Source organism: Elgaria multicarinata, chromosome 3 (assembly GCF_023053635.1).
Source record: "Elgaria multicarinata webbii isolate HBS135686 ecotype San Diego chromosome 3, rElgMul1.1.pri, whole genome shotgun sequence".
In the NCBI taxonomy this organism is placed as follows: domain Eukaryota; kingdom Metazoa; phylum Chordata; class Lepidosauria; order Squamata; family Anguidae; genus Elgaria; species Elgaria multicarinata.
This window is the reverse complement of record NC_086173.1, coordinates 157890988-157918284: the sequence shown is the minus strand read 5'-3', so window position 1 is coordinate 157918284 and position 27297 is coordinate 157890988. Positions and strand designations below refer to the sequence as shown.

The window sequence follows — 27297 nt, the reverse complement described above, 5'->3', positions numbered from 1 at the left end:
CAATCTTCTATCTACCCACTCTCTCTCCTTGGATGAACTTGGTGATCTATATTTCATTTGGGGAATTAGGTGAACGTTTGTTTGTTTTTAGGTGGTCTGTCTAAACTAGGGTGACCATATGAAAAGGAGGACAGGGCTCCTGTATCTTTAACAGTTGTGATGAAGAGGGAATTTCAGCAGGTGTCATTTGTATGCATCCAGCACCTGGTGAAATTCCCTCTTCCTTACAATACTTAAAGCTACAGGAGCCCTGCCCTCTTTTGTATCTAGTCAGTCTAGTATAGCTCCTGCAGCTTTAAGTGTTGTGATGAAGAGGGAATTTCCCCAGGTGCTGTATATATACAAATGACACTGGCTGAAATTCCCTCTTGATCACAACTGTTAAAGATACAGGAGCCCTGTCCTCCTTTTCACATGGTCACCCAAGTCTAAACTGTATACTCATCTCTCTTTTATTTTCCTCCTGGTGTTTCAACACTCTTTTGCTCAGGGAGAACCTCCCCTTTCAAATCAGGAATTCCCCCAGGGAATCTCAGAGTGCTGGAGCGAATCCCATCAACTCTCACGCCTCCCACTGCAGTGGAAGAAGACCAGTCAAGAAAGGTGGAAATCGAATTTTTCTTTCCTCCACTATATTTCTAGCAAGACTTCAGGGGTCTGAGAGCAAGGTTTTTGCCAGGAATCAGCTTTCCAGAAGCATTTACCTGCTCTCTGATTTCAGTGTGTAGAGCTACGAGTTGAAGAGATGAAGGAGCAAAGATCTGTAACCCCAGAACTAGAAGAAGAACAAGGAATTAAAAAGGACATCAGTACAGTTCAGCCTGGATACATGGCAGAGCAACCAGGATGCAGAGTGATGCAAGATGGCAAAGGGGAACCATCCAAGAGGATGCAAGAGCTCTGGGAAACCCAGTGGCAGGAGTTCCTGAAAAGGCTGCAGCCCCTTCACACAGGATGGAGAAACCAAGTGAAGTTGGAGACTGCCCCGTGGGAAGATGCCAAGGCCTTTCTGGCCTCCTTTGAGCAAGTGGCCGAGGCCTGCCGGTGGCCTAGAGGAGAGTGGGCGGCCCGGCTCCTGCCAGCACTGAGCGAGGAAGCAGAAGAGGCCTTTGGCAGCCTGGAAGCCAGAGATCAGGAGGACTATGGGAAAGTGAAGGCGGCCATCTTGCGAGGGGAAGCCCTGAGGATGGAGGCGCAGCGCCAGCACTTCAGGCAATTCTGCTGCCAGGAGGTCAGAGACCCCCGAAGGATCCACAGCCAAGTCCAGGAGCTTTGCCGGCAGTGGCTGAAGCCGGAGAGACACAGCAAGGAGCAGATCCTGGAGCTGCTGATCCTGGAGCAGTTCCTGGCCAGCCTGCCAGTGGACCTCCAGGGCTGGATCCGGGCAGGAGGGCCGGACACCTGCTCCCAGGCCCTGGCCCTGGCCGAGGACTTCCTCATGAGCCAGAAAGAGGCCGAGGGAGAGAAGTTGCAGGTGAGGCTTTACTATTTCATTCCCAGTGTGTCTAAGAGGCCACAGAATATGGATTAGGTTTCAGAAAGCACCTTTAGTTATTCAGTTAAAAACTGATAATGTTGGTAATATATTGCCAAGGCTGAAACCTTCTGGACTGGCTTAACTTCACTTATGTAATGCCATTGTCAATGAGAGCATTCCATCCTTGTAGTGTTGCCGCACATAATACCATCATTATCAACATAATGATGTTATCGATATATTTTATTTAATATAGTTCTGCCCTGCCTACATCCGGGGGTGGTGTAGTTGTTAACCCTACACGCAATTCCTAATTATGTAGCTTTATTGGCCTTCACACCACCTCATGAGAACCAGGCAACTCCTGAGACTGGTGAGCAGGAAGGGGCTTTTGACCTCAAAAATTACTCTTCCAACCACGTCCTGCTCTGAATAGAATCCTCCTCCTAGTTTCAGGTTCCAGCGAAGGAGGAATCCATGGATTCACTGGATGCAGAGGAAGAGACCCCGGAAGCCGCAAAGGGACAGATCTACAAAGAATCCCAGAAAAACGGTAATGCAGAGTCCAATGAGCTGGGTAAGAATTCAGCGGAGTATTTTGCTTAATTTGGGTTTGTGCCAGTCTTGTGCAAGATGGTAGTGCATGTGCTGGTAACGTGAAGGCTTGACTTCTGCAATGCGCTCTACAAAGGGCTACCTTTGTGCCCAAACTTCAACTAGTTCAAAATATGGCAGCCAGGCTGGTCACTGGAACATCTAGGGGTGATCACATCACACCAGTCCTAAAATCTCTTCAGTGGCTGCCAATTAGTTTCCGGGCGAAGTATAAAGTGTTGGTTATCACCTTTAAAGCCCTACATGGTTTGGGTCCAGGCTACCTGCGGGATCGCCTTCTCCCGTACAATCCGCCCCACACGCTCAGGTCCTCTGGGGAGAATTTACTTCAGTCTGCCAAAATTAGGCTGACAAGTATTACCCAGAGGACCTTCTCTTCTGCTGCTCCCAGACTGTGTAATAGCCTGCCGAAGAAGACTCGTCAGCTTGACAGTCTTTTCGCATTCAAGAAAGCTATCAAGACTGATCTCTTCCGGCAGGCCTTTCCAGGGGAATTTTAGGATACTTTTAGGATGCTTTTAGGACATTTTTAAACAGTGTATACCATGTTTTTAATCAGTATTTTATGTATTTTATGTTGTTCCTCGCCTCGATCCAATTGGAGAGGCGGGTAAGAAATTTATTATTATTGTTGTTGTTGTTGTTATTGTTGTTATTATTATTATTGGATGTTGACCAATGTAGTTTCCCATTCAGGAGATCAGTGCAACTGGACCCACTGCATTTCACCTCTTCTGTGCCACTATTGAAAGTAGAGGATGATTGACCTCTTTTTGCAAAAGTGCCCCATCTAGAAATCTCTACCAGCAAGAACCTTGTTACAAAATGTAGCTTCAGAATAACATGATACATATCTAAGCAGAGGGCGACCTGTTTTTCAGACTTTCTTCTGGTTGATTTCACCTGGATTGGGGATTCCTAGAACAATATTCCGGCAGCTCGTCAGCAATATTATTGAAATAATAATTGAAATAAGTATGCAAGATCTGACCCGCCAGCGGTTCTCAACCTGTGGGTCGGGACCCCTTTGGGGGTCGAACGACCCTTTCACAGGGGTCGCCTAAGACCATCGGAAAACACATATTTCCGATGGTCTTAGTAAACTGTATTCACTGAACTATGTCATGTATCATCTTTTGTATTATTAAAGCTTTTGTAATAATCTTTTGTATTATTTTCATTAGCAAACCATCCCATGACAATGGATCGTGTAGAGAAGAACGAAAATAATTTTATGGTTGGGGGTCACCACAACATGAGGAACTGTATTAAAGGGTCGTAGCATTAGGAAGGTTGAGAACCGCTGTGCTAGACCATAGTGAAGCTCTATAGCTGCTCTGCATATACTGAGGGTAGTCCATCTCTATTTGGAGAGCCAGTGTGGTGTAGTGGCTAAGGTGTTGGACTGGGAGTCGGGAGAACTGGGTTCTAGTCCCCACTCGGCCATGGAAACCCACTGGGTGACTTTGGGCCAGTCACAGACTCTCAGCCCAACCTACCTCACAGGGTTGTTGTTGTGAGGATAACACGGAGAGGAGGAGGATTATGCACACCGCCTTGGGTTCCTTGGAGGAAAAAAGGCGGGATATAAATGTAATAAATAAATAAATAATCTCTATTGTAAAATGCAGGGCTGGAAGAAATATGGCTATCCAGATGTTGTCGGACTACAATTCACATGACTGATGGCCATTTGCCATGCTGTGTGGGGCTGGTGGGAGTTGGAGCCCAGCAACATCTTCAGGTCCACTGGTTCCCTAGCCTTGGTGGAAAGGAACCAGCTATGAACAAGGCCAAGCAAGGAATACTAAGAGAGAGAGTTCCTGGCTCCCTTCCTGTATGAGGAAGAGTTGCCATGGAAACCAGTGAGCCTTCAGTAGTTGTAAGGAACAGGGGATTTCAGCAGAGGCATCTTTCTCACTGCTGAATCACAAGTTCTTTGTCCCCAAATCCCCTATTGTTCATGTGAAGGGTTAAGGTCTACAGATGTGAGGTAAAATGGTCAGGCCTCTGCAAACAGGAAAAAGAGACAGCCACTTGGTCAGATTTTGGTGGAGCAAAACCAGTGCTCCAGCAAAATATCACAGACTCGCTCCAAAACCGAGAACCATTCAATTTATATTCCTCGGTCCACTGATAAATATTCATTGAAACACTGGAACATAAGAAGAACTGTGCTGGATAAGATGAAGGGTCCATCTAGTCCAGCACTCCGTTCACACAGTGACCAAACAGCTGTCAACTAGGGATCAACAAAGCGGCCACCATGTTCCCCAGCAACTGGTGCACCCAGGCTTACTGCCTCTGATGCTGGAGGTAGCACATAACCATCAGGACCAGTAGCCATTGATAGCCTTCTCTATTGCGATAGGGTGGTTATTATACAACCTTATTTAGTTACTGCCAGACTGGGCTTCTGGCCAATAACTTTATAGCAGAGTATTTGCAACGGTTTCCAGCAAAGTCAGCACAGACACAGATTAAGACTGAGACTTTCAATAGGTTTAAACAAACCTTTACTGGCATATAAAAATATAATTTAGTTATGGCAATCACAAATACAAATACTTACATACGGTCAGTCAATACAGCTCTGATATCTGAGTGATAGAGTGATCATTTCTGATACATGTACATGGGAATACATTCCTTTTTATAGGCTAACTGTACAGTGATGCAACTGCTTGCAATCCCTTAATTGAAACAATCAAGTTACCAATTATTCAATCATGACATCAATGTCCAGGTGCAACGTTGACCTTTAAGTTTTCTGCTGAGTCTTCTGATTCCTCCAGCTCCTCAGCAATTAGTAAATCCATGGAAACATAACCAGAACCCTAATCCAGGATTCCAACATTCTCCTCCAGGAATGTATCCACCTTCCTTTCAAAGTCATCCAAATTTAAGGAGTTGCTTAGGTAGGGTGACCATATGAAAAGATGGACAGGGCTCCTGTATCTTTAACAGTTGCATAGAAAAGGGAAATTCAGCAGGTGTCATTTGTATATATGGAGAACCTGGTGAAATTCCCTCTTCATCACAACAGTTAAAGCTGCAGGTGCCCTGCCCTCTTTTAAATCTGGTCACTCTAGTATAGCTCCTGCACCTTTAACTGTTGGGACGAAGAGGAGATTTCACCAGGTTCCCCATATATACAAATGGCACCTGCTGAAATTCCCTTTTCTATGCAACTGTTAAAGATACAGGAGCCCTGTCCTCCTTTTCATATGGTCACCCTAGGTTAGGTGGGGGCAGGATATGGAAGGAACCTTGAGAGTCCACAACTTAAATGTTGATTTCCACGTTTGAATGATTTTAAGTGTAATTCCGCTCTCTGCTTTTAATGATTATTTCTCTCATGTTTTTAATTTGTTTATTGTAATATTTTTTTTCTTGCCATATTGTTTCATATGTTTTAAATTGTATGTCACCTTGGGGTGTCCCATTTTAGCCTGAAAACTTCATAAATAATTGTTTACATAAAATAATAAAGGTGGTCATCCTACGGATGCAGGGAGGGACTGGTTCCCCTCCTAAAATCCTCCTCCTGTCCTTCACAGGCAGTGGAATTAAATACCCAAATGATTTCAGCTCATCGCTTCCACCTGAAGGTCAGGAAATGGTCCCAACCGGTGTGAAAGAGGTATGTGACATTCTGCTGAGTTTGTGATGTGCAAGGTTGGGAGCATATAGGAATCCAGGTGACACATAAGTTGTGAGGTTGGTTGCTTTAGATGCAGACCCAGCTCCATGGGATGTGCTCATCTTAAAGCAGCTGGAGTTTAAAGGGCTCCATGCTCCAAGTATTGCAGCCAAAGGCAGAAACTGAATCTTGCAAGCAGAGACCTGTTTTAAATATGGTTGGGGGGAGACCTTTTTTCTTTGTTTGTTTCACTGAATATTTATCCATGGATTGCTAGTTGTAAAATTAGTTTATCTGATTTTCAGGATGCATATGTAATGTTTTGCCTTAACATTATACCCCTCCGAAATTATTTGGGGTGAGTGTGTAATTTTGCATATTTTCTTTTGCAACAATTATCTGATTGGGAGGGCATGGCTTTCTCCCCCCCCCCCTCCGGTTTGCAGGAACCAATAGATCTCAACGAAGCTAGCCTGTCTTTGCAGATGGTAAAGCAGAGTTTGACCCAGCCAGGCCAACAGACCATCATTTGGCAAGTCCTGCACGAGAATGGTGGGAATGATCATTCTTTGGGTAAGACGCTCCTCTGCTCTACTCCAGAAAATGGAGTAAACATCAGCCGATCCAATTTGCTGTTTGTAGAATTGATAGAGGGAAGAATTTATTTATTTATTTATTACATTTCTATACCGCCCAATAGCCGGAGCTCTCTGGGCGGTTCACAAAAATTAAAATTGTTCAAAGTATAAAACAACAGTATAAAACCATAATATAAAATGCAGTATAAAAGCTCAACCAGATAAAAACAGCAGCAATGCAAAATTACAAATTTAAAAGACCGAGTTAAAATTTATTTATAGACTGTTAAAATGCTGGGAGAATAAAAAGGTCTTCACCTGGCGTCTAAAAGCATATAATGTAGGTGCCAAGCGAACCTCCTTCGGGAGCTCATTCCACAGCCGGGGTGCCACAGCAGAGAAGGCCCTCCTCCTGGTAGCCACCTGCCTCACTTCCTTTGGCAGGGGCTCACGGAGAAGGACCCCTGAGGATGACCTTAGGGTCCGGGCAGGTACATATGGGAGGAGGCGTTCCTTCAGATAGCCTGGCCCCAAGCCGTTTAGGGCTTTAACTGTTAATACCAGCACTTTGAATCGGGCCCGGACCTGGACTGGCAGCCAATGAAGCTGGAAAAGGACTGGCGTGGTGTGGTCTCGTCGGCCAGTCCCTGTTAGTAACCGTGCTGCCCTGTTTTGTACCAGTTGAAGTTTCTGGACTGTTTTCAAAGGCAGCCCCACGTATAACGCATTGCAGTAATCCAAACGAGAGGTTATCAGAGCATGGATAACTGTAGCTAGGCTATCTCTGTCCAGATAAGGGCGCAGTTGGTATATCAGCCTAAGCTGATAAAAGGTGCTCTTTGCTACTGAGTTCACCTGTGCCTCAAGTGACAGTTCTGGATCCAAGAGCACCCCCAAACTATGGACCCGATCCTTTAGGGGGAGTGCAACCCCGTCTTGTGTTTAGGCACTGGTAGTGTGTAGACATGAGACAACTTGTTGTAAATAACTTCTTCAGAGATTGTTTCAACCCCCTGGAGAAGGCATAACAGAAAACAAGAGGCTGAAAAGCATTGAGCTTGTTCACTATAAAGTTGTCTACAGCATCCTGAGACATTCCTCCCTTTTTCTTCTTCATCTTGAAAAGAGCTCACTAGACCATGGACAAAATTCTTCTCTCTGTCTCTGCAGGTGATGAGAAGGGAAGTCAGGTGAAGATGGAGAATTCCCAGTGCGGAGGAAATGAGCCAGAGGACACACTCAGGACAGCCCAATCCATAAGCCAAACAAATGTGTTGGAGACAACTGAGATGGACGAGGAAGGGTCCGTCTTCAAAGATGGACAGGAGAAGCAACCTGTAGGGAGGGAGAATCTATGTCATGAGCTCCCAGAAGGCCTCACAGCTGCAATTATCCAGCCTTCCGAAGTAAACACAAGGGATAACACGCCCAGGTTCTCCAAGTATGGTAGGAGGTATCACTACAGGGTGGAACTTGATATAGATAGCAGGGAGAATCAGGACAGATGTCCTATGTCAGAGGAAAACCTGCAGCAAAATGCATGCTTCGATGAACATCAGAGAATGCTAAAAGGAGAGAATGAATCTGAATTCTCTGAGCTTCATAATGGAAGTAGTTTGGACAGAGAACAGAATGACCTCACGGAAGTGAAACCTAATAACTCTTCTGAGTGCGGGAACAGCTGCAGTTACACAGAGTCGCTAAATGGAAGTGATGGGTTTCAAAGTGAAGGGAGACCATGTGAATGTTCCCATTGTGGCAAATGCGTCAGCCTGCCAGAACAGTGCATGAACCATCAGCAACTTCATGTTGGAGAGAAAAAGCATGTATGTCTCGTGTGTGGGAAAATCTTCCCTTTTAAAACAGGATTAGTAAGACATCAGGGGATTCATACCGGGCGGAAACCGTACCAGTGTTCTCAGTGTGGGAGATGCTTCAGGCAGAGTGAACACTTGAAGGAGCATGAGAGAATTCATACTGGAGAGAAACCGTACAGATGCCTCGAATGTGGGAAAGACTTCAGTCGGAGAGGAAACTTGGTGTGCCATCAGAGAATTCATACTGGGGAGAAACCGTACAAATGTTTTCAGTGTGGGAAATGCTACAATTATCCAAAAGATTTGAGGAACCATCAGAGGATTCATATCTAGAATGTTACCAAACAGCCCAATTGTCTGTTGATTTTTGACATGGTAGACTATGCCTAGGAAAGGAGGCTTTATTCAAAGCACAGAAGTGTTTGCCTTCTTAAAAAGCAGGCCTGGCACTTAAAGCAGAACTGTGTGCATGATACAAGGGCATTCACCCCACTGGTATGCCCACTGTTTCCCAAACTTTATCCCTTGACCTCTTTCCCCTCCTTGGGTATCACTTCCAAATTTGCAATTTGGCTCCAGAAGAGTCAACAAGTATATGCATTCCATTTAAGCCATTCAGGGCGCAATCCTATGCCTGTTTGGACTGAAAAAAGTCCCACAACACCTAGCATGCTGAGAATTGTGAGACTTTTTTTGGTCTAGTGAGATACAGAATTTTCCGCTCAACAGCTCATCTTGATTTCAATGAACCATCAGAGACAGGCTTTTTTTTCTGTTGTCCATGGTAGGAGGTTGGATATCCGTACCTTTCCAGCATGGAGATCTTTCCCTTGTAAGGATTGCTGAAGAGGCTTTCATTTTGACATCTTTCAAAATGCAAACGTCTTCAGCTATCTTTCCCCCAAAATGGGGATGCAATAGGACCCAGGAAGGGAACTTCGTGGCAGACAAGACAGCCAAGTCTTCCACCGAGTCCCCTGTGATGTTGGGTGCTTAGAGACCAGTATTATTATGGCCTAATGCATTTTATCTCAACCTTCTTCAAAAGCTTGGGGTGTGTGTGTACATAGTTCAATGAAACAACTGACATTTCTAGCCCACAAAACGTTTTACTAGCTTATCTGCTAATAGGGTTGCCAATTTTTTTTATTGCTCCCATATCTGGGTCTTCAACAGCTGCTTGATGTGCAGGGATCAGCAGACAAAGTTACTCGCATCATGAAAAATACATTTTTATGACCTGCTTAATTGCTGCACATCCAAGAGCTTGCAAAAGTTAGGCCGCAAAAGTTTGGTTGAAATTTTGTCATTCCTGCTGCCTTCATTAGATTCTAACAGTCAATTCCTTGCCTGGCCCTGTGGAAGTGACTTGTACTTGCAAATGGTGAACAAACAAAGGGTTCTTAAACTGGGCTTGCTTCAGATTTGAGGAGACCCTTAGGAAAATTCCTTCTGCTGCTTGAATAAGGGGTGGGGGTGGTTCCTAGTAGGCTTAATTGTTGGCAGTGGTAGCTAGGAATCACAATCTAAACTTCCCACAATGCCCCTGATGTAGAGCATTATGGGAAATTTAAAATGGCAGTTCTCGGCCCCAACTGTTACTTAAGAGAGGGGGTGGCAGGGACAGATGTTAGCAGTGGGCTTAGGGTGAGGTGCCGGAAGCCAGATTCCAGCTGGACATCAGGAAAAACTTCCTGACTATTAGAGCAGTACGACAATGGAACCAGTTACCTAGGGAGGTTGTGGGCTCTACCACACCAGAGTCCTTCAAGAGGCAGCTGGACAAGCATCTGTCAGGGATGCTTTAGGGTGGATTCCTGCATTGGGCAGGGGGTTGGACTCGATGGCCTTGTAGGCCCCTTCCAACTCTGCTATTCTATGACAGCTGCTCAAGGAAACTATGTGAGCCGGCCTTATGTGAAGCGGGAAAACGCTCCCGCATGAGGCAGTGGCGAGTGGAAAGAGTGGCGAATCTGTGCCACCTGCGACCCTGCCAAGAGGGCTCACCTGGTCGTCCTGGGCAAGGCAGCCTCCGCACAGCTGTTCTTCAGCGCACCTGCGCCAGGCTCAGCCTTACCACTAAGTGGAAGAAGCAGGCAACGCCTCCCGCTTCCAACCCTACCGGCCAGCTGGATTACTTTCCTTGGTGGGAACATGTGCCCTTGCGTCGCCAGTGTGCTGCCACGTGTAAAGTTTTCCTTCCTTCAGCCGCTTCGTGGATCCTGAAGGCAGAAAGACCTTACAGAGGCTGGCCACACAGGTGAGCCCATCCAAGCTTGGAAAACTAAGCTGGCTGGCGGTGGGCAGGGTCAGGAGGCATGGCGAGGCGCATGGGCCACTGAGCGGCTGCTTCTTCTTGGGCGCACATGGGAGGGGGTGGAGGAGGCCGCGGGGGTAGAGATCGTGGGAGGGGGGCTTGGGGGGCACAGTGCGGCCTGCCTTGGGCCAGGCTTGGTGATGTCAGGCCTGCTGGAGTGTTAGAAAGGAAATGATGTCAGATTCTATAGCTCTTGGTTGAACTGAGGCCTTAGCTAGACCTAAAGATTATCCCAGGCAAATGGCGGGGTCATCTCTGCTTGTTCCTGGGATCCCCTGTATATCCTTTGGATGCACAGGGATGATCCCGGGATATAGGCCTGGTCTAGCCATGGCCATAGCTGCGTTAAACTCAACTCAAAGAAAAGTTGGATTTCTATATGATTCGGTTCCTAGACTTTATAAAGTTTTATCAGTCCACTTGGAATGTTACAGATAACAGACAACAGCAAAAAGGAAAAAGCGAGCGCTGTCTGCCCCAGGCAACTTACAAATGATATATTTATAGTGGGAGGGAGGAAAGTTTATTTGGTCTGTTTTTTTTTCTAGGGTTAAATTCTGGCTTCTAGAGTACTGGAGAAATTTGAGACGTGGCTGGAAATGTCAGTAGGAAAGGCCCCTCTCTCCTTGGACAGAATTTTCCTTTGGAATGGCTGCTGGAGAGGTGAATTTAGGGGGCCTTTGAGGAGAGACAGAAGACCACAAAATGGAGATCTATAGGATGAGGATGAGGCAACAACCTGACTTCTGCTTTTATTGATCTGCCAAGTGCGGAATGTATAATAATACTACTAATAATAATCCACAGTAGGGGACCAAACCATGGTCTAGAGCAGCCTTCCTCAACCTGGGGCGCTCCAGATATGTTGGACTGCATCTCCCAGAATGCCCCAGCCAGGCTGGGGCATTCTGGGAATTGTAGTCCAACACATCTGGAGCGCCCCAGGTTGAGGAAGGCTGGTCTAGAGAGTTCTCAAAGTCACACAAAACGGGATAACATCCAAAACACTTGGAGAAAAGGTTTCTGGGCCGTCTTCAGGAATTTTTTTGTTTTTGTTTTTATGTAGCCTGCAGAGATCTCTGGAAAAAATACATATACGTTGCAGAATTTATTATTGGAGACATATTTTTTTCAGTGATTTCTGCCATTACGCACACTGGAGTAAACTTCACATATATACTGACTGGGTCAGAGTTGGTGGTGACAGTCAGGGAAAGAGATCTAGAGTTTTGGTGGATGTAGCTCAATGAAAATGTTGACCCAGTTTGCAGTTTCTGTGGGAAAATTCACTGAAGATTTACAGTCGAATTACTGCAAGTGGCTGCAGTGATTCAGGATCACCAGATTTTCTTGGTAGTAAGTCCTGTTGGACGCAATGGTGTTTACCTCTGAGTAAGCAAGCTCTGCGTTGTGAATCGTACCCATCAGCCTGGTGTTCATTTTTTAAAACGTGAAAGGAAAAGAGACACTGATTGTTAGTATGATTGAAGAACAACAGTCCTAACTGATCACACACGTGTTTATGCTTTATTTATTTATTTATTTATTTATTTACTACATTTCTATACCGCCCAATAGCCGAAGCTCTCTGGGCGGTTCACTTTGTTGTGTATTGGTGCAGGGGGACATTTTAGCAAATCTTTAAATCTATAAAAAATATTTGAAGGTTCACTGAACATGTGCAAAGTGTTTTTCATCTCTTCAATTTGGGATTTACTAAGAGTAAACATTCGTAGAAGCTTTGTGGCTGACAGAACTTTTCCAACAAGGGATATTAAATCCCATTATATGTCAGAAATATTGTCACAACGGGGGGGGGGGGGGAATATAAGCTACAAACCTAGGTATATCTCTTATGAATAGACAGACCTGTTTTTCTTCCATCCCTTAACATAAGAAGGCTCAAAGCTATTAAAATCCTCACGACTCTCAATGATGTTGATAATCTAGAATGGCTGACTGACTAGTGGGAAAACTGTTTTATACTGTTGTTTTATACTTTGAATGTTTTTAATTTTTGTGAACCGCCCAGAGAGCTCCGGCTATTGGGCGGTATAGAAATGTAATAAATAAATAAATAAATAAACTCTTTGAATTTGAATGCTGCTCTGATTCAGAAACAGCCTCTTTCGAGGATGTAATAAACAAAAGAGAATTAATCCTTATCAATTCAAGTCAGCCCTACCAATATCATAATGCCTTTAAGCAAATTGATGTTATGACCACACTTGGAAAACTGTGTATAATTCTGGCCACCGCACCTCAGAAAGGATATTGTAGAGCTTGAAACGGTGATGAAAAAACCAGCCAAAATGACCAAGGGAACAACTCCCCTATAAAGAAAAACTATAATATTTGGGACTTTTTAGCATAGAGAAAAGGTGAGTAGGGCAGAGAACATGTATAGAAAGTATATAGATACTTTTCTCCTTCTATCCCAATACTAGAATGCAGGTTCATCCAAAGGAAGCTAAATGTTGGGAGAATCAGGAGAGGTGAAAGATGCATTGTAACACTATGGAATTCACTAACACAAAATATCGTTATGGCCACTGAGACGCACGGCTTTGATTAAACAAATTCATGAAGGATAAGGTAGGGTGACCATATGAAAAGGAGGACAGGGCTCCTGTATCTTTAACATTTGCATAGAGAAGGGAATTTCAGCAGGTGTCATTTATATATATGGAGAACCTGGTGAAATTCCCTCTTCATCACAACAGTTAAAGCTGCAGGAGCTATACTAGAGTGACCAGATTTAAAAGAGGGCAGGGCACCTGCTGAAATTCCTTTTTCAATACAACTGTTAAAGATACAGGAGCCCTGTCCTTTTCATATGGTCACCCTATACTTATTTTATATTTATTTTTGAGCTCCAGCCATCCATAAGAGCTAGCAGGCTCTTATTCTGTAGCCCTTGGAAATGCCTCGTGGTCCCACAAAGCTTGGGAAAAGGAAGCAGCTCCCTGGACAGGAACGGCTCCTCTTATTTCAAGTTACTTCGGAGCTGGGAAAGCAGGAAGATCTCCCTCAGAGAATTCCCTTGTCTCTGCCCGGATAGCTCCCCAGACCGTTTGATTCTGAGGGGAAGAAAACTCGCCACAGAAGAAAAAAATGCTTCCCTTACTAGACAGTTCACCGCCACTTCTGTTTGCCAAAACAGTACGGGGTCTGACAACAGTTAATATCTTGACGTAATAAGGTACATCCAGTTCAGGTTGTATCAACACGGTATCATGGGCTAGTTTCCAATTTTGAGGGGGGATTTCTTTCACCAATTTTGTGGGGACCCTCTGGAGTCCAGATCACCGCACTCTGACTAATCATATGACTTGCAGTTTCTGCTAACCCTGGAGACAGGTAGGGTGACCATATGGAAAGGAGGACAGGGCTCTTGTATCTTTAATAGTTGTATTGAAAAGGGAATTTCAGCAGGTGTCATTTGTATATATGCAGCACCTGGTGAAATTCCCTCTTCATCCCAACAGTTAAAGCTGCAGGAGCTGTACTAGATTGACCAGATTTAAAAGAGGGCAGGGCTCCTGCAGCTTTAACTGTTGGGATGAAGAGGGAATTCCATTGGGTGCGACATGCATACAAATGACACCTGCTGAAATTCCCTTTTCTATGGAACTGTTAAAGATACGGGAGCCCTATCCTCCTTTTCATATGATCACCCTATGTAATCCCCTTCTGCCGTTTTTATTTTACTGGCTCCATTGGAAAAGTGGATGGCAACAAATCCCTCACTTTTATTTTTATTTTGGTTGTGTGTTTTTTAATTTGTGGAAACAGGGTGGCCAGATGCAGAAGAAAACCGGCTTCCTGCAGTTGGAAGCATTGTGTGGAGAAGGGAAAGTTGGCAGGGACTGCTTGTCACGTCTTTCAAAATGTGACATTTCATCTTTTCTTTTCCTTCCGAATGTAATTTGAGGTGTCGAGTTTTGGGGAACAGTATTAAAACTAGGATGGCCAGATGCCAAAGAGGAAAGGGTTCATGCAGCTTTAATACTTTTAGAGAAGGGGGGATTTCAGCAGGTGTAGCCTGTCATGCAAGCTACACCTGCTGAATTTTCCTCATCTACAGCACTGCTTAAAAGTGCAAGAGTCCTGCTGCTTACATGTAGTCACCCAAGTTCAGCCTTCCTCAAGGCGGCTGCCCCTGACACCCCAGTATCTGCTGCCTGACGCGGCTATTTCACTCTACCTAATGGAAGGGCCGGCCCTCTATATCTAAAAGCAGACATGCTCTCTTACCCACCTATCCCATCCATCTATGGAATCTTTCCTTTGAAGAAATCCCGGGCCCTGGCTAAGGACAATATGAACTAATGGGTGGGGCCAAATTTAGGGTGACCATATGGAAAGGAGGACTGGGCTTTAGCAGGTGTCATTTTTATACATGCAGCACCTGGTGAAATTCCCTCTTCATCACAACAGTGAAAGCTGCAGGAGCCCTGCCCTCCTTTTCATATGGTCACCCTATCCAAATTACAAAGAATTACTAGCATATTGGAGTTTAAAGCTTTTACTGCCAGTAACTAAGCCTTGGGAGAGCTACTTCAACCCTTTAGAATGAGGGAAAACTGCATAAAAGTCAGGAAACCATAAAATGATTGGTGGATGGGGGAAAACAGGACGAGGCCAGGGAAACAGCGTGTAGCCATCTGAATAGCCAAATTGGGATCCCAGGAGGGCAAATCTGCATCCTTTTTTTATCGTGTGTGTATGTTTCTTCCTCCTCCTCCCCCTCCAACTTCTTCTTCGCTAAGTAGAAGTGGATATCTTAATCTTGCCTTTGAAGACAAGGGTCCCATATAGTTTCTGTCACAATAGCATTGTTGGGAAAAGCCATGCAGGGTGAAACTCTTTAAGAACATATCTCTGCTTTTCAGGCAAGTCTGTGAGGAAGAAGAGCCCTCTTAAATGTTTGCACTTAGCAACCCAATAACCTAGTTCGCACGACATGACAGCCCATAGGTTAATCAAATGGTTTGTTGTTTGGTTAACTCCTGGTTGTTTAGCCCCTATACGATCCAGTGCTCTTGGGTTTGGATGACATCCTCAGCAACCTATGAGTAAAAGCTTTCTTCCCCTTGTCCCTGACAGCCCATGGGTTCTTTAAGCCATGGGTTGTTGTTAGGTGTGAACTGGCCCAATGTGTTCAGGGGTGCAATCTGGGTAAAGCAAACCTCGTTTGCATTTGTTTGGAATGCAGTATCTGTCTTGGACACTGAAGCTGCGTTTGGACAATGCAATAGTCAATGGTGGGTTATATAATCATCTGTGGTATGGATTAAGGCCAGTGTTGAGTTAACTATTAGTCAACAGTGTGTTTGATTGATACACACCCTGCCCTCTCCCCCCTCCCCCAGTCCTCTCGCTCAGGCATTATGAGTTCTGTCGGCTGGACTAGAGCTGCCACCGCTCTGGTCACTCTTGCTGGGGGATTCTGTAGTCGCCGAAAATAACCAACTATGTGCAACACAATAGTCAACGGTGCCCAACGCATGACACGATAATCAATGGTTGTTCCAATTATCAACTCAGCACAGCGTTGGTTATTTGTGTTGGTTATTTCAGCTGAATAACCAATCGCGGTATGAAAAAGTCCCGCCAGACGAAACAATAAGTCGTCATTGGCTGTTTAACCGCTGCTGGTTATTGTGTCATCCGAACCCAGTCTCAGAAACTGGTAGACTCACTTAGGAAGGAGCGCCATTGAGGGTGTCTTGCCCAAAGGCCCTACAAAACCTGGAGCTGGCACTGGGATCCTTGCAGCGACATAGGCCTCAGTAGATGCCTAATGAGGTCAACCCTTGACATCATTAGGCATGAGAAAGATGCAAAATATCCTGAAACGTGATGTGCAAAATTGAGAAGCTGATATCATTGGTGCAGAAGAGGGGATTTATTTATTTCAGCATTTTTACTCAACTTTTCAGCCAGAAATGGCTTCCAGGCCAGTTTACACAGATTTATAGTAAAACAGTCCCTGGTTTATAATCTAAAAGGGATTGGGAGGAGGGAGGGGGAAGTAAAACTCAAGCCCCAGTTCTTCATTTCTTGTACAACAAAGGAAATCCTGCTGAAATTCCCTCTTCTAATAATAATAAATTTATTTCTTACTCGCCTCTCCATTCTGATCGAGATATAAAATACATAAAATATAAAATACATAAAACTGAATTAAAACGTAATATACATTGTTAAAACATCCTAAAAACATCCTAAAAACATTCTAAAATTCCACTGAATAGGCCTGCCAGAAAAGATCAGTCTTAATTGCTTTCTTAAATGCTAATAGACTGTTAGGTTGATGTGTCTCCTCCGGCAGGACATTCCACAATCTGGGAGCAGCAGAAGAGAAGGTTCTCTGGGTAATAGTTGTTAATCTAGTTTTTGCTAGCTGAAGTAGATTCTTCCCAGAGGACCTGAGTGTGCGGGGTGGATTGTACGGGAGAAGGCGATCCTGCAGGTAGCCTGGACCCAAACCATGTAGGGCTTTAAAGGTGCCAACCAACACTTTATACTTCACCTGGAAACTAATTGGTAGCCAGTGAAGAGATTTTAAAACTGCTGTGATGTGGTCACCCCTAGGTGCACCAGTGACCAACCTGGCTGCCATATTTTGAACTAGCTGAAGTTTCCGGACTAGGCACAAAGATAGCCCTATATAGAGCGCATTGCAGAAGTCAGGCCTTGAAGTTACCAGCACATGCACTACCATCTTTAGGTCTTCTAACTCTAGGAAGGGGCGCAGCTGGCGTATCAGCTGAAGCTGATAGTAGGCACTCTTCTACGCAACTATGAAAAGTCATCCCATGTAATTGATTGATGGGAGATTCAGGGCAGACAAAAAATATATCATTTTTATTAATGATTTGGACGAGGAGGTGCAGGGAACGCCGATCAAATTTGCAGATGACACCAAATTGGGTGGGATAGCTAATACCCTGGGAGACAGAAATAAACTTCAAAGTGATCTTGATAGGCTGGAGTGCTGGGCTGGAAACAACAGGATGAAATTTAATAGGGATAAATGCCAAGTTCTACATTTAGGAAATAGAAACCAAAGGCACAGTTACAAGATGGGGGATACTTGGCTCAGCAATACTACAAACGAGAAGGATCTTGGAATTGTTGTAGATCGCAAGCTGAATATGAGCCAACAGTGCGATATGGCTGCAAGAAAGGCAAATGCTATTTTGGGCTGCGTTAATAGAAGTATAGCTTCCAAATCACGTGAGGTCCTGGTTCCTCTCTATTCGGCCCTGGTTAGGCCTCATCTAGAGTATTGCGTCCAGTTCTGGGCTCCACACTTCAAGAAAGGCACAGACAAGCTGGAGCGTGTTCAGAGGAGGGCAACCAGGATGATCAGGGGTCTGGAAACAAAGCCCTATGAAGAGAGACTGAAAGAACTGGGCATGTTTAGCCTGGAGAAGAGAAGATTGAGGGGAGACATGATAGCAGTCTTCAAATACTTAAAAGGTTGTCACATAGAGGAGGGCCAGGATCTCTTCTTGATCATCCCAGAGTACAGGACATGGAATAACGGGCTCAAGTTACAGGAAGTCAGATTCCGGCTGGACATCAGGAAAAACTTCCTGACTGTTAGAGCAGTATGACAATGGAACCAGTTACCTAGGGAGGTTGTGGGCTCTCCCACACTAGAGGCATTCAAGAGGCAGCTGGACAGCCATCTGTCAAGTATGCTTTAGGGTGGATTCCTGCATTGAACAGGGGGTTGGACTCGATGGCCTTGTAGGCCCCTTCCAACTCTACTATTCTATGTTTCTATGAAGGGCTTCTTCACACGGCTCTGAGTTAAGCTATGGAATTTGCTTCAACAAGATGAAGTTGCGGATGCTGACATGGAGGGCTTTAAATGGGAATTAGAATAATTCAGTGAGGATAAGGCTACTGATGGCTTATACTTATGATGGCTGTATAACTCCTCCAGTAACAAAGGCAACATAACTCTCCTTTCTAGTTGCTAGGGAACATGAGTGGGAGGATGTTACTATGCTCTTGTGTAGTTGGTGGACTTCCCATGGGCATCTGGTTGGCCACTGTGCAAAGAGAATGCTAGGTAAAATAGGCCTTTGGTCTGTTTCAGCAGGCCTCTTCTAACGTTCTTATGTGCAGGACGTGTAGATTTTTCCTCTTTTGCCACACAATTGCAACATAGGGGATTCAAAGTCCTTGGGTTGAATCCAGGATCTGCCTTTTGTGAGGGGAAGGGCTCTGCTCACAGAAAGTCCAATTTTGGGGGATCCCTCCCTCCCCTCTCCAGTTCTTCCCATTCGGTAGGGTCTCCTCTCTATGTAGCATTTTCAGGGGGCTGGACGGTCTGCAGTAGGAAGGAAAGGAAGGAAGGAAAGGAACCTCTCGTGCAAGCACTGAGTCATTACTGATTCTTGGAGGGACGCCAGCTTTCGCTGACGTTTTCTTGGCAGGCCTTATAGCGGGGTGGTTTGCCGTTGCCTTCCCCGGCCGTTATTACCTTTCCCCCAGCTAACTGGGTACTCATTTTACCGGCCTTGGGAGGATGGAAGGCTGATTCGACCCGAGACTGCTTTACCGCTCTGCGCCACACAAGGCCGTAGGAAGGAGGAGCAGGAAAGTCCACTTCCGTCATCTCAATTGATCCAGCTGAAATCTGGATCCAACACCTTACTTTCTGTGCTACCGCAATAGCTTCTCTCCCAGCTTACGAAACCAGGCAATAAGGACACCACACTGCTACGTATTGGAATCCGAAGACTTTATTGACAAACACCCCTCCACGACGAAGCGCCTTCACAAAAGCAAAATGTAGAGGCAGTGCACTTGTCCACCAGGCTTCCAATCCAATGAACCAAGAGAACAAGTTTTAACAGCTTCTTATTACTGCCACAATTGACACGGAGGAGGCTTCAGGAGCTGACACCTCCCACCACCCACCAGCACTCAATTCATCCAACACACCAGGAGGAGAAAAAAAGTTTATGAATTAAAATACATTCCCCATTTTTCCTACAAGTAAAAAACAACAAGGCTTTGTTTTCCCCTCAGATATACATGAATACAAAAGCACTCAACCCAACCAAAAGAGATCAAGTACAAAACTTAAAACACATCATGATACCCTGATAAGCACCGTCTTTTTCCACCACCACTCCAATTCATAACTCCTAGCCCATAGTGGGCCCAGCCTGAGGCAGAATCCTCCCCGATGGAGTCTATCCCATGAGCTGTGGGTCTTCAGCCTGGATAAAAAGCCCACAATGTTTTAACCCAGCCAGACCCTCCATATCAAAATTAGGAAGTATTTCCATCCCGTTTAAAAACCATTTTCTCTCCTTATAATCGAGTTGAGGGAATTGAATACATCATCTTTCTAGTGATTATGTTTAGCATCTTTGTTGACACATTACTACGATAGCTATTGCTGTTGTTTTTTATAATGCCACCAGTATACTTAGCAGGTTACAGAGTAATAGAAGCAACCCTGCAACCCCACCCCCACACAACTCAACTCCCTGCTCCAAGGCGCTTACAATCTAAATTTCATTGAGGGGATGGAAAGCAGTGAAAGGTGAGAATAGCCCAGGATTAGGGTGGCCATTTAGGTATTGCCAAAAAAGAAAAGAAAAAGGAAATGGACTGTCAAAAGAAAAGAAAAAAGGCGGACAGTGATTTGCTAAAGTATATGGATAGATGAAAATGTAGGAATTATTATAATTCAAGGCATTCCACCACAACAGAATGACCTGGGCCAGATCTACAACAAGCAGAATGTAACTCTTTGAAAATGGTATATATAATGTGTCCTGGGCCCAAACAGTTTAGGGTGACCATATGAAAAGGAGGACAGGGCTCCTGTATCTTTAACAGTTGCATAGAAAAGGGAATTTCAGCAGGTGTCATTTGTATATATGGAGAACCTGAGGAAATTCCCTCTTCATCACAACAGTTAAAGCTGCAGGAGCTATACTGCAGCTATACTATGGCCAGATTTAAAAGAGGGCAGGGCACCTGCAGCTTTAACTGTGGTGATGAAGAGGAAATTTCACCAGGTTCTCCATATATACAAATGACACCCGCTGAAATTCCCTTTTCAAATACAACTGTTAAAGATACAGGAGCCCTGTCCTCCTTTTCATAGGGTCACACTACAGTTGTCAAAATCATTATAAACCGTTATAAAGGAATAGTGTAGATCCTGCCCAGGAGACCTGGGTCTCCACTGTACCACCCTGTGGTCCGTTACCACAACTGCTTCCCCACCCCTTCTCTGACTAGATCCAACATCAGAAGTGAGTCAGTCTGGGAAGAAAAGATAATGTTGAGGGAAGGAGGCAGAATTCACCCATGTGCCCCTTTTGGCTTAAAAATTAGACCCCGCCTCACGCAGACACTTCATCTATGAATGGGGCAAACAAATATGGCTTCCCCCACATGTTGTAAACAAAAATGGGTGTCCCCCCCAACATGTCTGCTTTGTAAACAAAGGTGCCTGCCCCCAGTACATCTGGTTAAATCTGAATGGACAGGGGTTTCGAACCTGATACCACATAGGTGTTTTGGCCAAGAGCAGGGGCAGTGAGGGAGAGTAGGCAGAGCCGCTGAAAGGAGCGGACGAATTTGGGTTTTGTCGGGTTGGGGGAGTGGATGTCAAAGGCAGGTGTTGTGGTGAATGCCATCTCTGCACCTGTGCAAGATTTTTTTATGAACAGTTCACCTACAGTGCCAAGATGGCTTCGCTTATGTCAAGAAGACGTAGCTGATGTGGCCGTGACACAGGGATAGAATTTAAACTCTAGTTCAACAATAAGGAATTGTTCAGCCTCACCTTAAAACAATCTCTCTCCTCTTTTTAACTAGAGCAAAGAAAATTAAATATATCAAACCTTTCGTTCTACCTGGGAGGTCTTTGGTGTTAATTCAAAACCAAAGAAATGTAATCTATTGGGAGCTAGCTACGACAACCACAAAGAAGGCTGGTCACCCTCACTATACTGGAGTTTGAGTTGGTGGGATATGCCACTTGCCTAAACAAAAACCATCGGTAGATTTCAGAATGTATGTTCCTAGAAGGCAGGGACCTGTGGTTTCTTTCTTTCTTTTTTGCTACTGGGTTTTGCTTATGAAACTTTGCAAAACATCATATTCCCTCGTGTCAAACAATAACAACAACGGCACGCAACAGTCTAAAGGTAAAGAGCGCCAGCAGATAACTGGCAAACGTCAAACACGTCACCTTACTTTTGATCAAACAGTTTCAAAACCCCTTTTCCCTTAATGGAGTTTTGTGTTTTGTAAATTAAATGAGTGGAATATGTTAAATCTGCATAGGACTGGGCAGTACAGTATTTATGGTCATCATACTAATGATAATAATGAACTCAAATTTTGTTGGCCTATTAGAAAGCTCACGTGGTATTAACATGGTTTAACTCCCCACAGTGAGATTCTCTCTTGTAACAAGATGGACTTCTGTCATTCTTCAGGCAAAAACCATATTAATAATATCCTAGGTGAATTCTCTGGTGTCTTAGCAATTTCTCCTTAACAGTAAAGTTTTTCCCACAATCGGGGCATTTGTAAGGCTTTTCCCCTGTGTGGACTCTCTGATGTTGAATCAACTTATCTTTCCGATAAAACTTTTTCCCGCACTTGGGGCACTCATGCACTTTCTCACCCGTGTGGATCCTCTGATGTCTCAACAAGTTTGTTCTCTGATTGAAGCATTTCCCACATTGAGGGCATCCAAATGGTTTCTCACCAGTATGGATTATCTGATGTACCATTAATGTTCCTCTGGAAATGAAGCTTTTTCCACACTCAAGACATTCATAAGGACTCTCTCCTGTATGGATTTTCTGATGACGAAGAAGCTTAGATCTCGGATGGAAGCTTTTCCCGCACTCGGAACAATCATACGATTTCTTTCCAGTTTGGATTCTCTGGTGTGTAACAAGACAGGCTTTTTGCTGATCGTTTCCCCCAGGCACAGGACATACATAGTGCTCCTCACTAGTATGTTTCATAACAACTCCTAATCGGTAGTTGCACTTTCTACCAAACTTGGAGACCAAGAGTTTTTTTGGCCTAGAGTGCATTGTAGAGGTTTCGCTCATGGCAGTGGTAAGACCTCCTGAGAACTTACTGGCGATTTCTTCGCCCTCCCCTGGCTTCCTCCCCTGTTCCCCATTGAACTCACATCTTTGCTCATAAATTGCTGCGGTCACAGGCATGTTCCATTGATAAATTTCCTCTGGTAAAGTCTCTCCCTGCTGAGAGTTCTTCATCTTGATCACACTTCTCTTTTCATTACCTGAAGAGACAGAGAGAGGAATTTTGTCCATGTTCTGGTCACCTCTTATTTATAGTCCTCTAACCTCCTTCTTCCTGGCCTTCCCTCCTGCCCAATCCCCTCGCCAGCTGATTCAGCAAGTTGCTTTGCAAAACTCATCTGTCTCTCCTGTCTATGATCTTCTCCCCTTTCTTTCTCCTTGTATCCAGGGCTGTGTTTACCCTGAGCTAAAAAGTAAAAAACAATCACCCGCAGAAAGGTGAAAGAAAATGTGACGATTTCAGCGTATTTTACACAACTGATGCCGTTTGCGAACTAAGTCCATGTGCCTACTTTCCCTTCTCATGCAAAATCTATTGCACTTTGGGTAATCACTGGAACGGGCAAGGATCTATGTAAAGGGTTGAAGACCAGACTTACTGGGATCAGTGGTGCAGCTAGGGCTGAAACCTGGATCCAAAGTCCAGGGCTCCCCAAATGATCACCTAGAGAGCAGCAGATGATGGGGGAGTGCTTTCTCCGCTGTGGCACCCCGGTTGTGGAACGAGCTCCCCAGAGAGGTCCGCCTGGCGCCTACACTGTACTGCTTTCGTCGCCAGCTGAAGACCTTTTTATTCATTCAGTATTTTAACACTTAATTTTAACTTAAATTTAAATTTTACTGTTTTAACTCTGTATTTTAATCTTATATCAACTTTGCTGTGTGGTTTTATCCTGGTTGCGCTTTTTATACTGTATTTCGTAATTGTGTTTTAAACTGTTGGGTGTCTTACTGTGGTTTTAATTTTTGTGAACCGCCCAGAGAGCTTCGGCTATTGGGCGGTATAAAAATGTAATAAATAAATAAATAAATAAAATTCTTCTGCCCATACACCATTGCTTCCCTGTTGAAGGGGATAAAGACTATATTTGCCCTCATACGCAAACCCTGACTGTTTTGCTTTTTTCAGGTAACAAAAGATTCCTGACTTTGCGCCTCGTTTCATCACCTCTAACAATGTCCAGCCTTCCTTGGAGGAAAACATCGATAGGAACAACTATTTCAAATTTGCTTTAGCAGCCTGATCCCAAATGTGTCACTCCAGACCAAACTGCATGCAACATTAGCAACTGAACAAATGGCTTTTTAAAAGTGAATTGAATTGGTATGAAGATCTGGATTGGGACCCTGGCATCATTCCCCTCTAGAAGCAACCTCTCCCAGGTTTTTCTTCTGTAATCAAATCAGCTTTCGGAGGGAAGCTTCTGCCACACTTTCATAGAATCATAGAATAGCAGAGTTGGAAGGGGCCTACAAGACCATTGAGTCCAACCCCCTGCTCAATGCAGGAATCCACCCTAAAGCATCCCTGACAGGTGGCTGTCCCGCTGCCTCTTGAATGACTCTAGTGTGGAAGAGCCCACAACCTCTCTAGGTAACTGGTTCCATTGTTGTACTGCTCTGTCAGGAAGTTTTTCCTGATGTCCAGCCGGAATCTGGCTTCCGGTAACTTGAGCCCGTTATTCCGTGTCCTGCACTCTGGGAGGATCGAGAAGAGATCCTGGCCCTCCTCTGTGTGACAACCTTTTAAGTATTTGAAGAGGTTAAGTATTTCTGACCACTTGCATGGTTTCACTCCTGCCCTGCTGTTTGGTGATTATCACTGCTCACTGGAGTTTATGAGAGTCGTAGTCGAACACATCAGGAGGCAAATCAATTTTCAAAGGGAAACATTCAAACTCCCCCCGACCTTTTAAAAATCCTATGTACCAACAAATGCGTTCTCTCACCACAAGCAAATCCCACCCTGAGAACTATTGTTTCTGTTAGTGTGGATTTTCAGACCCCTTATTCATGTTTGTTCATTTTATGGCTCCTCTGATGCCTGATTAAATTATTTCTCCAATCGAAGCTTCTCCCACACTCAAGAATATTCATATGGTTTCTTGCCTGTTTGGATTCTCTTATGCTTATTGAGTTTGGGGTTTTTGGCTGGAATTTCCCCCCCTGATCTGGGACTTTCCAAGCGGTCTTCTCCGGCATTTCAAAACAAATCCTGAACTTCAGCTATTCTACAATGCTTGTAACTTAAAGGCTGCTTTCCTGAGAGTCCACTGTGGAGGTTTTGCTAACCTCTAAGTCGGTGTGGGCCACATGTGTCCCTCAGTCTGTTTTGCAGTCACTGCTACCGTCAAAATTACTGTGGCAGAGGAAATGTTTTCTTTTAAAAAAGGCCCACAGTGGGAATGCAGCCCAGCGGTGGAGTTCAGGGGAGGGCCTCCAATATGGTTCTCTTGATCCCTGAAAGTTATGCACTCCTTTCCTAAGACCTTCTGCAACTTTCAGCTTCTCTCTGTGCTGCTTTTTTCTCTCCTTTGGACTCACATCTCGGCTTATGGATTTCAGCTGTCACAGGAATGTTCCCTTATAATATTTCTGCTGACGTCCTCTGTTTTTCCATGGGCCTCATTTCTTCCTCTTGAGGGCTTTTCTTTCTTGATAGGAGTTCTCTTTGTATCACCTCACGAGAGGGTGGCATTTTGGTCACCCTCTTTTTCCAGATTACCGCAACCTCCATTTTGATGCTCTCTCCCCCGGCTGATTTAGGCTGTTTCTGCTAAAACTCACATTTCTTCCTCAAATTTGTGCATTTGTTACTCCTCTCTTTATTCTTCTTCTTCAGGTGCCTTCTCCTGTCGGACGTCAACTATCACTGAAGCTATTTCTGTTTTTGACGCCGCTGTTCTAAATAATTACATAGAAGTACACCTATACCATTCCCTCAAATTCTTTAGCCATGATGTTCGTCTTCTTCCCACTGAACTTTTCCCTTCAATATCCTCTTGTATAATAAGTTGGAGTATGGTGTATTTTGCTCCTTGAATAATGTGACCAGGATATTGTCATTTTCTTCTTTTGGTGGTATTTATTAATTCCATTTGTTTGGTTCCCCTCCGTAGTACGTCCTCATTTGTTATCCAGTCAGTCCACGGTATCTTCAACAGATGTCGGTAAATCCACATTTCGAAAGATTCAATTTTCCTCAGATGGTTCTTTTCGTGTCCAACTATCCGGACCTTTTTGTGAACTAAAGTGTGAAAATCAAGATATAGAAACATGGCAATCACCCAAATTGCCTTGATTTGTGTGATGTGACTTGGGCAAAGAAGGCAAAAGTAAAGCCAAAGAAACAATTTCCACTTCTTATTTATTTATTATTTATTTATTAAACTTATATACCGCTCCCATAGCCAGGGCTCTCTGGGCAGTTTACTTCTAGCGCAAAATGATTCAAAATGAGCCCTTCTGATTTTGGGAAGGCGTCGGGGCCTCAGATTGAATATTCTGAAGACTGAATACACTGTTGCCTTCCACTTTACGGATCCTGCCCATCGTGGCATCAGTGCTGAAGGGGCAAACGGCACAAAGGCGTAATTAAACCAAGGCTCTGTGCTTTGCAAGGCAACCACAGGTTCTACTCTCAGAAGTTCCCAGGGTGTCTTGGTGAAAAAACACTGGTAGGAACAAGGGTTTAAAATCTGATTTGCAGCCTGATTTTATTTTATTTATTTAATTAATTATTGCATTTATATTCCACCTTTTTTCCTCCCAAGGAACCCAAGGCGGCGTGCATAATCCTCCTCCTCCTCTCCATTTCTATCCTCACAACAACAACCCTGTGAGGTGGGTTGGGCTGAGAGTCCGTGACTGGCCCAAAGTCACCCAGTGGGTTTCCATAGCTGAGTGGGGATTAGAACCCAGATCTCCCGACTCCCAGTCCAACACTCTAGCCACTACACCACACCGGCTCAAGCATGTTTAGTTGCCAGGCTGCTATCTCCTCTACACACATAAATGAGAGTGAGTCTCGCTGAAGGCAGTAGAAATACATAGGATTCTGTTGCATTCCTACTAAATTTGATGGGAACTACTTTTGGTAAATATACGCAGGATTGCAGCCCCTTTGATGCACAGTCTGACTACTCTTCAAGTAACCTATGTGTCAATAACTGTGCATGCTTGGGGAAATCCAGCCCCCATGTGGCAAGGTACCTGCAGCTTTAACTGTTGTGATGAAGAGGAAATTTCACCAAGTTCTCCATATATGCAAATATCACCTGCTGAAATTCCCTTTTCTATGCAACTGTTAAAGATACAGGAGCCCTGCCCTCCTTTTCATATTGTTACCCTAATACAGAGCACCAGAAACTGTTGACATTGGGCCGTTTTAGGAGGTGTGTGAGGGAGTTTAGCTGACGGCCCAACACTCCTCGCCCACTTCTCAAAAAGGCGTGACCAAAGATTAATTCCTGACTGGGAGAGTAGAAGCAGTGTCAATGTCATTCATGGATGTTCCAATTCAAACTGGTGGGGCTGGCCCTACCATTAGGCAGAATGAGGCAGCCACCTCAAGCGGCCGTTACTGGAGGGTGGGTAGCAGCCGTGAGATGTTGGAGGCCCAAGCTGTGTGTGTGTGCAGTCTGTGTTGAGCCTCTTAAGCTATCCTGTTGCCCTCGGGCTCAGTGGAGGCTGCTGGCCCATCACCAGTGTGGAAGATATAGCTGCCAG

General features: G+C 44.6%; 2 protein-coding genes across 3 annotated transcripts in view; one reads left to right on the top strand and one right to left on the bottom strand.

Moving 5' to 3' along the window:
- The first annotated feature begins 840 nt into the window (after positions 1 to 840).
- LOC134396182 (zinc finger protein with KRAB and SCAN domains 7-like) lies at positions 841 to 9885 on the top strand. The gene is made up of 5 exons (XM_063122586.1): positions 841 to 1474; positions 1928 to 2054; positions 5653 to 5735; positions 6182 to 6308; positions 7484 to 9885. Exons 1-5 carry the CDS (start codon positions 857 to 859, stop codon positions 8461 to 8463), a joined length of 1935 nt encoding a protein of 644 aa, XP_062978656.1. The 5' UTR covers positions 841 to 856; the 3' UTR covers positions 8464 to 9885.
- An 11353-nt stretch (positions 9886 to 21238) lies between these two features.
- LOC134396144 (zinc finger protein with KRAB and SCAN domains 1-like) overlaps positions 21239 to 27297 on the bottom strand; it is a 39263-nt gene continuing 33204 nt past the window's right edge. For both annotated transcript variants that reach the window (XM_063122527.1, XM_063122528.1), the window contains one exon: positions 21239 to 22769. In XM_063122527.1, the coding sequence (XP_062978597.1) occupies positions 21955 to 22769 (815 nt within the window). In that variant the 3' untranslated portion in view covers positions 21239 to 21954. The remainder of the gene's footprint in view (positions 22770 to 27297) is intronic.

What these genes read in the sequence shown, in the direction of transcription:
- LOC134396182 (XM_063122586.1), top strand. Translation starts at nt 857, where the DNA reads ATGCAAGATGGCAAAGGGGAACCATCCAAGAGGATGCAAGAGCTCTGG. An exon ending in TGCAGAGTCCAATGAGCTGG is followed by an intron (nt 2,055 to 5,652) that starts GTAAGAATTCAG and finishes TGTCCTTCACAG; the next exon opens with GCAGTGGAATTAAATACCCA. An exon ending in TCCCAACCGGTGTGAAAGAG is followed by an intron (nt 5,736 to 6,181) that starts GTATGTGACATT and finishes TCCGGTTTGCAG; the next exon opens with GAACCAATAGATCTCAACGA.